This window comes from Monodelphis domestica, chromosome 2 (genome assembly GCF_027887165.1).
Source record: "Monodelphis domestica isolate mMonDom1 chromosome 2, mMonDom1.pri, whole genome shotgun sequence".
Taxonomy (NCBI): Eukaryota; Metazoa; Chordata; class Mammalia; order Didelphimorphia; family Didelphidae; genus Monodelphis; species Monodelphis domestica.
In genome coordinates this window covers 32,506,499-32,518,653 of record NC_077228.1, presented here as the reverse complement: position 1 = coordinate 32,518,653, position 12,155 = coordinate 32,506,499, and the positions used below count along the sequence as shown (strand labels likewise).

Sequence of the window (12,155 nt, the reverse complement as noted above, 5' to 3'; positions counted from 1 at the left end):
CAGAGTGAGAGGCGGCGGGGGGGCGGTCCAGGACCGCCGCGGAGGCCTGGGCTCGAGAAGCTCGGGACTCAGCGAGAGCTCCGAACCGCAGAGCCCGCTGCCGCTACGGCCCGGCCCCCAGACACAGGAGCCATGGCCCCTGATCCGCCCCCACCGACGCCACCCAATTCAAACCTGGCGCGCCGGCTCCGCCGCGGGGCCCCCTGGAACACTGAGTCAACCTCCCGCGGTCCCAACGGGCTGTGCGCGACCTCCGAACTACGACTCCCAGAAGGCTGTGCGCGCGCCCCACCCGCCGACGCCGGCCGCGAACCCTACCGGGAAGCGCAACACGCCAGACTGAGACACTGTTGTCCCATCACGCCTGCGCGATGAACTGTAGCAGAGCACGCTGCCTGCGGCGCCAGGTGGGAGCTGCAGACAGAACTGCGCCGGTCCAGAGGAGCCTTGCATTGGGGCTACGTTACGCGGCGCGACGCGATGGAATCGAGGGTGGTTGAGCTGGAGCGCCGGATACGGACTGCGCTAGAGCCGTTCGGCTTCGAGGTGCATCCCTTCCAGGTGTGCATGCGCAGCCTCGCACGTGTCTTGCTTGTGTAAACGCGTGTTTGGTGTGCGGGAGGGGGAGGGAGTTTGTGGGGCACGCGGGCAGTGAGGGGAGGGGAAGCTTGCCTGATGCCCATATTGGCCCTTCGGCCTCAGCCAGGCCCCGTCTTGGGTCTAGCCAAAGGTCGTTTGTCCTTGGAACAACCCCTGGCCGGCGTGAGGGGATAGGCGAGGGGGGTGGGGCCACCGGAGCCTCCTCTGTCATTAACACGGAGTCCCCCAGATGTGGTTCCCAGACCATGACCACCAATCCCCCCAAAATCTGGTGACTGCCCTAGACATGTGGTTCCCAGCATGGCCTTGATCGTTGGACTGAGCCCGGAGACCGCCCAGGAAGGCAGAGTAGGAGAGGTTCTCATCCACAATTACTCCTGACAGAAATACAGGAGAGCACTAAACCGAGCAGAGATGACAACCTCCAAGGAAAAGTTACAGTGAGCCTTTCTTCCAAGCCAGCAGGGCGCAGGAGACTGGAGACAGGGACCAGCTAGGAGAATATCATGCTTTGGGTACACTGAAAGTTTACAGATATCTAGCCTGAATAAAAAAGCTAGTACAAGGAGAAAGCAAGTACAGGACCCAAAAATATAATGAAAAGGACACAAACATCCCTTCCAGAAGTTCATAGAACCTGACACTAACACAAACTACTAAATAAAGAAATAAAGCTGGAAGCATGGGCAAAAAAAAAGGTTCCCAGTATAAAGAAAAATCATAGGTCTCCTAAGGACACAAACTCAGCAGTGAATGACTCCAAAACATCAGTAAGCAAAGCATCAAAAACAAGCCTTGGTTTTAAGGTCAACCAGAGTTCCTAGAAGAAATTTAGAAAGTGAAAAAAAAAATAATTGAAGAGAGTGCTTGAGAAAAGAATTGGAAAAAATGAGAACAATGGGAAAAGACTTGGAAGATTAACTGCTTAGCACTGGATATATAAAACCTTACCCAAGAAACAGACTCCTTGAAACTTAAAATGACCAAACAAATGACTTCATGAGACAGTAAGAATTTTTTTTTTCCAAAGCAGAAGGAAATTTAAAGTACTTCATATAAAATAGATCAGGGAGGGGCAGGTAGGTGACTCAATGGTTTGAGAACCAGGCCCAGACATGGGAGGTCTTGGATTCAAATGTGGCCTCAGATACTTCCTAGCTGGGTGACCCTGAGCAAGTCACTTAACCCCCATTGCATAGCCCTTATCGCTCTTCTGCCTTAGAACCAATACAAAATATTGATTCTAAGAAGGAAGGTATGGGTTTAAAAATAAATAGATCAAGAAGAGATAATTAGACTCTGAAAGCCACAACCAAAGCTAGCACTTGGACAAGAAGTCATGCCCACATCTCTTGAGAACAGAAATGGGCAAAAATGAAAATAGCTTTCACTGGTCACTTCTTGAAAATGTTTAGGAATATCAGACCAAATTCAGAGCTTCCAGGCAAAGAAAATAGTGCAATTATAAAGCAGCTATGATGCCTGGCACTGACCCTAAGCATGATATTAAGGCAGCAGCTCTGAGGCCCAGTGCTGACTTTGATATTGATATTGATTCCTCTAGCCTGAGGCTGCTTGCTGGAAGGCTCATTCTCTCTCCTCCTCCTCTCAGCTGTGACTTTGCTCACACAATGTCCCTCTCCTATTGACCTCTCCAGGCATCACTGGTCCTTTCATTTTTTAACTTGTCACTACCCTCTGCTGCTTCCTGCCAGCTCCTCTGCTTTGAGGACCAGCAACCAGTCGGGGAAGTAGAGAGCGCCAGCCCTGGGCTGGGAAACCTAAGCCCAGATGGATGGTCCAACCCTGCCCAGTAAGGGGGTATGCTCCAAGACTTGTGGTCATGTGACAGAGGAAGGGACTGGCCCAGGGTCACTGGGCTCTGGCACATTGGTAGACCAGGCTCCTCCCTTCCTCCCTTTATAAATTGGCAACATTCTCCTTGCCCTCATCGAAGAGGACCACTTGAGGTCCTAAGGGACTTGTAAAGGCCTCTTTCAGTGGCCAGCGTTGAGTAGAGATCAAGGAATGGGGAAAAGTTTGACCTGGTGGATCTCTGGAGAGCCCACTTTGCCTGTCTCTGTCCAGGTGGGATGGTACAATGCATTGCTGCCTCCAGCCTTCCAGCTGCCCCTGCCTGGGCCCACACTTGCTTTTGTGGTCCTCAGCACACCTGCCATGTTTGACCGGGCCCTCAAACCCTTTCTTCAAAGTGCCCACCTACAGCCTCTGAAGGACCCAGTGGACCAGTGCGTAGCCTACCACTTCACCCAACTCCAGAAGGTAAAGCCAATCCCTCTGCTCCTCCTGTGATACTCCAAGGAAATATCTTCCCCTCCCTAAATTAGATGATCTCTTAAGTCCCCTTCCAGATATCAGGCTGGCCCCCACCCCTGTTCCCCAGGCAGCCTCTTTGCTTCTGGCCTCTCCCTCAATGAGGCCTACTTATTTCACAGCCAAAGCCCTGGAAGACTCCCAAGAGTTCCCCACCTTTGACTTCCCTCCTGAGCCAGAAACCATTCCAGGCCCCTGCCCCACTGCCAACATCAGACATGTAGTAGCATCCTTTGATCACCCAAGCCCTTCACCTCAGGTCAGGGGCTCCATCTTTCTCTCTGGCAGATAGTCAGGGGACTGTTACTTGTGCTGGGATGACTATCTCTATCCATCCTAGAACCTTCCAGAGCAGAAGATAGACTTCATCACAGACTATGACATGCACCCGAACCGGCGCCCAAAACTCCTGGCTCAGACAGCTGCCCACGTGGCAGGGGCTGCCTACTACTACCGGCGACAAGATGTGGGATCTGACCCCTGGGGAAACAAGGTAGGTGAGGTAGACCCTTGAGGCCCACCCTGGGAGCAGGGAGGGCAGAAAGGAAGGCCCTGGGGACTGGAGAAAAGGGATCCTATTAAGATTACTCTTATTCCAGCCAACCCTGCTGAAAGGGAGGAACCTAAGCCTGTCTCAAGTGATCATTTCCCTAGAGATAGCATCAGTGGCACCTGTCACTAGCTGGGGTTAGAGGAAGAGGTCAGGAGGCCTGACTTCAACCCAGCCCTTGGGTGACCCTCAGCCAACCCCTTGTCCATCCCCTTTGTTCAGGAATGCTGTAAAAGGGTTCCTGCATTCAAGCAAGTTGGGCTACATTCTTGAGGGTTGAGATTTAGGGCCCTGGAGCCTGCCTCCAATCCTTCATTTTATGTGGCATAACTATAAAGCTTTCAGCTGGGACAGGGGAAAGACTTGATTACTCATGCCCTCCCCGGGGGGTGAAGGAGCTTCAGGTCCACGGACTCAGCCTTTAGGGTTCCTTCTCTCTCTCTCCTTCAGAAGATAGCTGGTGTGTGCATCCACCCCCGTTATGGGGGCTGGTTTGCCATACGGGGGGTGGTGCTGCTTCCAGGGGTAGAGGTGCCGGACCTGCCACCCCTAGCACCCCCTGACTGTGTGCCCACCCAAGAGGGACGAATTGCTCTGTTGGAGAGCTTCAACTTCCACTGGAAAGACTGGACTTATCGTGATGTTGTGGTCCCTGTGGAACGCTACTCTGAAGAGCAAAAGACCTACTTCTCCACTCCACCTGCCCAGCGACTTCACCTGCTGAGGCTACTCCAGGACACCCCCCTAGACCCCCACAAGCCTTTGGAGGTTCAGCCCAAAGAGACAGTGGACCCAAACTGGGTCGGGCATTTGGTTGCCCCTAGGATTTTTGCACCTGTACCACAGGGGACCTAGTCCAGGTCCCTTTTCTAGCCTGAGCTGCACAAAGTTGGGGTTTTTTGGGTATGGAGAATGAGGACCAAAGAAGGGATAGGCAGAACTTGGTTTTAAGAGATCCTAGGAAACTATTCTGGTAGCAGCTGAGATGGGACAGGGCAGGAAGTTCCTGAGCCTCCAAGCCCTTTTACTACTGATCCTCAAGGTTCCCATATGTAAGGGTGGTGGTGGTCATGAGCTTGACTTTACTTTCCCTCAAGGAAGGAATAGGAGACCCCCTGGATAAGGATTGAAATGCTTTAGGAATGGGCATATACTTTCTCCAGCCATTTTAATCCCTTCCCTCCACCAGAATCCTGCTTTAGAGCAGTTATTTCAAAAAGGGGCAGTTGAGCCAGGCCATTCCTTAATCTTAGTTATTTGAGTGCTCTGGGAACAGGCCCTCCCTAGACCACAGTTCAGAGACAGGGCTGACTTTAGCAGTCCTGATTGTGTGCTAAACTCTGAGGATGAGACCTGATTAACACCTCATCCATAAGAGAACTTCCCCATCAGCAAGAATCTCATTTTGTCTGGTGGCCTCCCAAGTTCCTGCTATACCTGCACTGTCTTTGGAAAAGGGTCTTGCTTGGATAGTGATCTTCCCCGAGTTCTGAGGAAGGTCCCTGAGGCAAACCATTGTGGAACCCATGACAGTGGCCTTGACTTTAGAAGGAGCCATCCCTATCCCAAGGTCACAGGGCAAAGAACATGAGCTTGAGTCTACAGCTCAGCCCATTTCTGAGTCCTGGAAAACAACACTGCTAATGGTACTTACCTCACAGTTGAGTATCAAATAATACATGTGCTTTGTAGCTTTTAAAAACTGGTGTGTTTTATGGGGGGGGGGGGGGGGTAGTGCTATACTCTCTAGGGTATTTGAGTCCTCTTGCCCACCCATAAACCATCTTTGCCAAATCCTGTAAACAGACAATATCCTTTGTGTGTGCATCCTCCCCCCTTGCCCAGTTTATCTTTCTAAATTGCAGGTATGGCCCAATCACATTCTCCCCTCTCTGCATCCACTATCCTATTCTAAGTCTTTGTAAACTGGCCTCTTCCCCACCCCCCCAGCACTTAACACAGAAGGCATTCCATGTGCTTCCCCAGGCTGTTCTCCCCACTTGGATTCTCATGGCCTGGCTAACCTGAGGTCCCAGTCTCACCTAGCGGGGCCTTGCCTGTTGATTTTCCTTGGCATGACTTTGAGCTCCTTGAGGGCAGACACTTGACACCTGTAAATCTTAATGCTTCTTTTCATGACCACCTCCCTTTTCAGGCCAGTTGTTTTTAAATGCCTTCCGGCTCCTAGCAGCCACTCCCTCCCTGGGATGGAGAGGTGAAAAGCTCTTTGCCCCTAACTCAGGTGCTTAGATATATCCAGCAAGTTCTGTCTGCATAGACTGAAGGCCCCCAGAAGAGTTTTCTTAGGACAAGTTTAATACAACTACAAAAATATCAGATGAGCTCAAGCCCCAAGGGCCGACTACGGTACAAACGTTGTTAACAGCACTTGGTCATTAAAGAGAAAGAAACACAGCAGGCCTAAGGCAGGAGCTCAACTGCTGCCCTGAGAGGAATGATCTGAATCAAGGCCCATGAGGTGCGGATATGCCCAGCTACCCCCCACAGTGTCTTGGCTCCCCTATGAAGGCCTTCTAGTTGAAAGCTTGGGAAAGGGTCAGGCGTGTTTTGTTTTCCCTTGACCTGCAGACAGCAGCTAGGTGTGTCCCCAGGCCCCCTACATCGGGATATCTTCAGCAGATAACAGCTCAGTTCTGCTTAGAGAAGTATTCCTTACTCCCCTTCACATCAGGCTTGATGGTATCGCTTCCAGGTTTCCAGCCAGCAGGGCACACTGAAAGACAAAAAGGGTGGCTTTGACCTTCCATCTCTCACTTTCAGAAGCCAGGGAGAGTTCATCCCCCATTCCTAAGGGTCACTTGCCAGCTCTTTACATATAGCTGAGCCTTATACACAAAGGAGGATCACAGATGGGGGCTGCAAGCACTCAACCCCGAGCACAAGGTCACTCAATAAAGCCCAGAAAATAGCGTTCAATTCATCTGGTTTAATGTTAGGGGCTGGCCTACCTAAGCCTGGGTTCCACAACCTCTCAACTGGCACCAGACCATAACAAGGAATTTTTAAACTCTCCTCAGGCTCCTGTACTCCTGCCCCTCAACTTTAGGACAGAGAAGACTAGATGCCTTCAGACACACTTCCATGGCCCCTATCCTTCAGCTGATCATGGACTTGTCCAAGGGCCTCAGAGGCAGGTACAGGCCTGGCCTGCCGTGCCCTTCTTACTCTCCTCTGGGAGCTCAGGAACTTCTGTGCTGCCCACTATGGCCACTCTAGGTGAAATGCCTAGCTATCAGCCACTGTGCAGGCCTCACACCTTACAGCAAGGCATGCTGGGAGGAGGGGGAGCCACTAACAAGAAAGGGTTGAAGAGCTGCATGAGACATCTTTTATCTCCACAGTTTCTCTTCCTTTCCAACTGCTTCCATGATGCCCTTTCTGTCCTGTCTTAGACAAGTAATCCAGTGCTTAAATGGGTGCTTAAATCCCACTTGTGGCTTTAGCTCTGGAATCCATCTGCCATGTCCCAGGGAAGCCTTAGACTGGTCCCTTCCCCTACACTTGGGTTTCCAGAAGTCAGACATTTTCCCAGAGAGTCAATTAAAGGGCTTCAGTACTTGCTAAGGGAAGGAACAAGATACCAGTCAATACTGATGGTGGATATCATTAACAGGATTCATATGTGAGCTCATACTGAGATAAAGTGCTAGATTAAAAGACACATTGCTGGGTTCCAAAAATCCTCCCCTTGTTCAGTGACTAGGAAAGGAAAAGAGAAGTCACTTTTGAAATCAGTTTTCCTCAACTGTAGAATGGGGTTGCTTGAGGGGCTAGATAGCACAGTGAAGAGTACCAGGAAAACCTGGGTTCAACTCTGGCCTCAGGCAAGTAATCCCATCGAACAGCTCTTCTGTCTAAAAATTGATTCTAAGAGGGGAGTGAAGCTAAGGATTAAAACAAAAAGGAGATCATCATTAGGAGCTACTTAGAGAGCTCAGAATGAGATTTTATGTAAAATAACCAGATGTGTGAGAACCTCCTTCCCTTTTAAGATAAAATTTCGCCCCAGGGTTATAGAAAGCAAGTCCAGCTAATTCTATGCCACTCCCAACAATGCATAGATCATCTACAACACCTAAGGGCAGATCCTTTCCCTCCCCCCCATACCTCCACCTAAAATGGGAGTAGAACTAGTGAGACTGGGGAGAAAGCCCCTCCCCCCCCCCAGTGTTTATGGCAAAACAAGGGTGCACAGGATGAGCAATTGCCTCAACTTTTTCTCAAAACACTCATTTTGGTAGGGCTGAGTCAAAGGTTTGCTACCTAGTTCAGCTGAACTGTCATCTTGCCCCATATCTTGCCCTTACAGTCAGTGCCCAGTACTCCTGGTTGTCACCTTTTATCCTAACTCCCAGGGGCTAACAAAGTAAGGTTGGGGAGGTCTTCCAACCCCTCCAGCCTGGACTTGATAGTCCTGGGAGGCCAGGTCTGACCCTTAACTCAAGGGACCCAAGCTATTCTCCTGACTCAAGAATAAACTCTTCCCTTTTCAGTTTCTGTATCAGCTTTATGCCACAGAATATTATTCAATTATATCTATAGCAGTACACATACCCAAGTGAATAAGGCAGGAGGAGCATCCCATGTACCCAAGTCCTCACATTTCAGGACAGGATTTGACCCCAAAAGCTGGGATCCTGGAAGCTAAGAAAACCCAACCTGGTCCTCCCTAGTACTTAAGATGGCCCTTTCCCTCAGTGGCCTAGTGTCCTCTCACTCATTTGCTCTTGAGACTTACCTTCACCATACTTGTCTGTGAACTGGAAGGCCTGGATTAGCCGCAGAGTTTCATCTACAGAGCGGCCCACAGGAAGGTCATTGATGGTGATCTGTCGAAGGATCCCCTTCTCATCAATGATGAAGAGACCCCTAATGAAGAAGTCGACACCGTGGAATTTTAGAACTGAAGGAGCCAGTTTGTATCAGGAGAAAGGGTCTTTCACGTACAAAAGTATTCATAGCTGTGCTCTTTGTGGTGGCAAAAAAATTGGAAAATGAGGGGATGACCTTCAGTTGGGGAATGGCTGAACAAATTGTGGTATATGTTGGTGATGGAATACTATTGTGCTAAAAGGAATAATAAAGTGGAGGAATTTCATGGAGACTGGAACAACCTCCAGGAAGTGATACAGAGCGAGAGGAGCAGAACCAGGAGAACATTGTACACTGATACGCTGTGGTACAATCAAATATAATAGGCTTCTCCATTAGTAGCAATGCAGTGATCCTGAACAATGGAGGGATCTATGAGTAAAACCACTATCCACATTTAGAGGAAACACTGTGGGAGTAAAAACACCAAAGAAAAACAACCGCTTGAGCTTGAATACATGGATCAAAGGGATATGTGGTTGGGGATGTAGACTCTAAAGAACATCCTAGTGTAAACAACATGGAAATGGGTTCTGATCAAGGACACAAGTAATACCCAATGAAATGCTGTTGGGGGGGGGGGGGGAGTGGATGGAGGAGAGGGAGGAAAATGTGATTATTGTAACCAAGGAATAATGTTCTAAATTGACTAAATAAACTTATTCAAATAGAGAAAAAAGAATGGGTCTTTAAACACCCTAAACTTGAGAACTAGGTCCCAAGTATCACATTCAGTAAGGAGTCTTATCTACTCCTTTCTAGGCTCCAGCAGACAGATGTATGGCTAAGAAGAATCACGCAGCAGCTGAACTCCATTTTTTGTAATATAGCAATGCTCACCTGAATGAAATTCCCTCATCTGCCTTTAAGACTCCATAGTCTTGAGCAATAGTGCGTTTGGCATCAGACACCAGGGGGATATTGACAGGTCCCAGGCCACCTTGCTTTTTGACTGTGTTTACCCTGGAGAAAAATAAGGCAAGAGACACAATGCAACTGAACTAGTATGGCAAGTTCTTATTCAGGCGTTGGACCTCCTGAAGGAAGAGGTTGGAAGAAATACACCAAAGTGCCCTTAAGGTGCTTCTGACTTTATTAAAGAGTATGAGCTAACTGCATGGCATGCGCCCTTCTCTAGGCCTGCAGTAATTAAGGGCTGGGACATCCACCCCTTGGACTGCTGGATTCCTCAGCTAAGCCCTGCCTCTTCTGCTCTCCTCTCACCAGCCCAGTTGCCTTTTGTCAAGACTCTTCTCTCTTCAAATGACCTTATACAGTAATGCCTCTCCAGCCTCATCTCAAATTCTGCTTTCTCCAAGAATATTTCCTTCTCATTTCTCTGGATCTAGAGCCTGTTTGCACATCATTTTCAGCCCCATTAGACTGAACTTCTAGAAAATTTTTACTTTTCCTCGTACTCTTAATACTTAGCAATGCCTGCCTACCAGGTAGGAAATACAGCATCAATGTTTTCTCATTGACAAGACTGATCTGGCGACTGTTCTATTCCTCTAAGAAACTGGGAGGTATAACTATTTAGTGTTTGCTGACTTGTACTGAGGAGCCCCAGGTCAAAGTCCTCCATTAACTAAGAAATCCAAGTCAATGCTCAGGAAAGCCGTCCTCACACCACTACTTCCAAGGTACAAGAATAGTTACCAGGCAAGGTGACAGAAGTGGGAGTCCACAGAAGCCCCAATCACTTGGCAGTTGAGTTTCTTAAATTCTTCAGCCCGATCACTGAATGCAATAATCTCCGTGGGACACACAAAGGTGAAGTCCAAGGGGTAAAAGAACAACACAACATATTTCCCTGGATGGTAAAGAGGGACTGATGAGTTCAGGTCGCCTGGTTTCTTGAATGATCTGGGAATCCTAAATTGGCAGTTATACACACATCCTACACACAGATAGAAGGGGCTAAGAGGCCAGACCCAAGTGCCTTCCACCCAATGCATTCTTCTCCCCAAACACAGTGCCAAGCTGTGCTAGGCAATGTACAGGTAAGCTTGTGCTCTGACAAGTTAAAGCTGTCATAAGCTAGCTAGCCAAGGATTGAGCACCAAGCTCTTTATTCTGTATCCCAGCCCCACTGGAAGGAGACTTGCCTGGTAAAAAAGCAAGCCCCTCTACCCTTTTCTCCCACACCTGTATAGGTTCGTTCACTGATAAGACTACCAGAATTGGTCAGCCTAGGTATGACAGCTAAACCCTGTTAACTAGGTAGGTAAAGATCTTTCTTTATAATAGAGGAAGTGAGGCTCAGGTGATCAGTCAAGGTGCTAGGAAAGCAGGATTCCTAGAACTGAAATCCAGATGTTGGGCCTCTCAGCAAGACCCCAGAATCTCTTTAAGTCCTCTCCACAAGGCCTGCCTCCATCTACTGTCTAAAGGACATAGATTTGATTCTAATTCTCAAGAGACTAAGGCCAGAATCTCCCCTATTCTCAGTACCTGCAAGAGGAAAGCATCTTGAACCACTGGCACTCCAATGAGAGCTACTTTCTGGGGGTAGGGGCTCGATGAAGAGCCACACCTCCTCCCCAACTCTGCCAACCAGCTAACCTGTAAAAGGCCCAGACTCCACCATGACTGGCCTCACTCTCATCAGCTTCCACAAGGAGATAGCACTAAAGAAAGGAAGCTGTATGTGCTAAGGAATGTGGATACTCTTGGAACCCAGGAAACATTGGAGGCCTGAGAACTATGGAAGAAGAGAGCTCTGTTCTTTTGTCACTCCACCCCTACCATCGCTCCTCAGGAAGGGAGTTAGAAGCAGTGAAGTCTTAAGTCAAGGCACAAGAAAGGAGAGCCCCAGAAGGAAAGAGGCTGGCCAAAGTTCTCCAGGCCACCAAAGTCGTAAAGCTTTATACAAAGGGAGATAGATTCCCAAGCCCTTCAATATCGGAACTAGAGGCAGACAGGATGGAAATAAGCCTGCATCTCAAGGGGGGAGGAGTGGGATCATCACATCTCCAGTGGGGAGAAGGTCTTTGCCTCTTTCAGCTATGGTGGAAGGCACCCAGAAAGGGTTCAAAGCTGCTTCTGTTATGGAGATTTTGCTAATCAAGAAATGTAAATCAATTTCGGGCAATTCAACTCACCTCTGTAGTCAGAAAGGCTGATGTCTTTGAACTGCTGATCTGGCATAACAGCTGTGGCCCTGAAATTGGGGGCTGGGCGCCCAATCTTAGCATTTCCTGCCGACATGGTGACAGCCACTGTAGACCAAGAGAGAGGCAGAATGAAGCTGGACAAAGCTGTCTCCAGAAACGGCCCCAAGCTCATTCTCCAGAGTTGCCACACCCCATTCTGAAGGCAGCCCAAGCGGCTCCCCCTTAGGGGGCCCAAAGCAGCTCACCTACCACAGGTGACCCTGGGGGCAGGCCGAACCCTGACCAACTTCCAGTGAGGAGCCCTCAGCCTGCAGCTCACACATTGCAAGATTGCCTAGTCTCAGTTCTTAAGGTAAAGTCCTGGCTGGGGGCTGCCCCCGGCACTTAGAGAGCCACTGGTTTCTCAAGCCCTGGTTCTTCTCCTACAGGGATCCTCCTCACCAGCTGCACGGAAGGCCCTCTCCCAAAGCAGCCAGTCCCCGGGGAAGAGAAGGGAGGTGGTTGATTGAGCTCTGGTGCCTGCGTTGGATGGAAGGCAACTGAGGCTTGTGCTAAGCAGAGATAAGGTATCAAGCTGAATTGGTTTCCAATCTGAGTGTTTCCAAGCCAAGGGGGGCCAGGGAGGACAACACCTGTCGTGCCCAATGCCCTCTCCTTCCTTC

At 49.4% G+C, this 12,155-nt stretch overlaps 2 protein-coding genes across 3 annotated transcripts; one reads left to right on the top strand and one right to left on the bottom strand.

The window, feature by feature from the left end:
- The first annotated feature begins 384 nt into the window (after positions 1 to 384).
- On the top strand, positions 385 to 5,186 carry MMACHC (metabolism of cobalamin associated C). Of its 2 annotated transcripts, none has more exons than XM_007480248.3 (4): positions 385 to 561; positions 2,689 to 2,883; positions 3,275 to 3,427; positions 3,935 to 5,186. In XM_007480248.3, the coding sequence occupies exons 1-4, from the start codon at positions 481 to 483 to the stop codon at positions 4,337 to 4,339; spliced, it is 834 nt and encodes a 277-aa protein (XP_007480310.2). In that variant the 5' UTR covers positions 385 to 480; the 3' UTR covers positions 4,340 to 5,186. The 2 variants fall into 2 exon arrangements, with proteins under 2 accessions (XP_007480310.2, XP_007480311.2); XM_007480249.3 differs by lacking the exon at positions 385 to 561 and adding an exon at positions 649 to 1,607 and having other exon boundaries at positions 2,769 to 2,883.
- A 596-nt stretch (positions 5,187 to 5,782) lies between these two features.
- Positions 5,783 to 11,592, bottom strand: PRDX1 (peroxiredoxin 1). Its single transcript, XM_007480250.3, has 5 exons — positions 11,482 to 11,592; positions 10,037 to 10,190; positions 9,218 to 9,340; positions 8,244 to 8,374; positions 5,783 to 6,218 (listed from the first exon to the last, which is right to left on the bottom strand). Exons 1-5 carry the CDS (start codon positions 11,585 to 11,587, stop codon positions 6,133 to 6,135), a joined length of 600 nt encoding a protein of 199 aa, XP_007480312.1. The 5' UTR covers positions 11,588 to 11,592; the 3' UTR covers positions 5,783 to 6,132.
- Between the last annotated feature and the right edge of the window lie 563 nt (positions 11,593 to 12,155).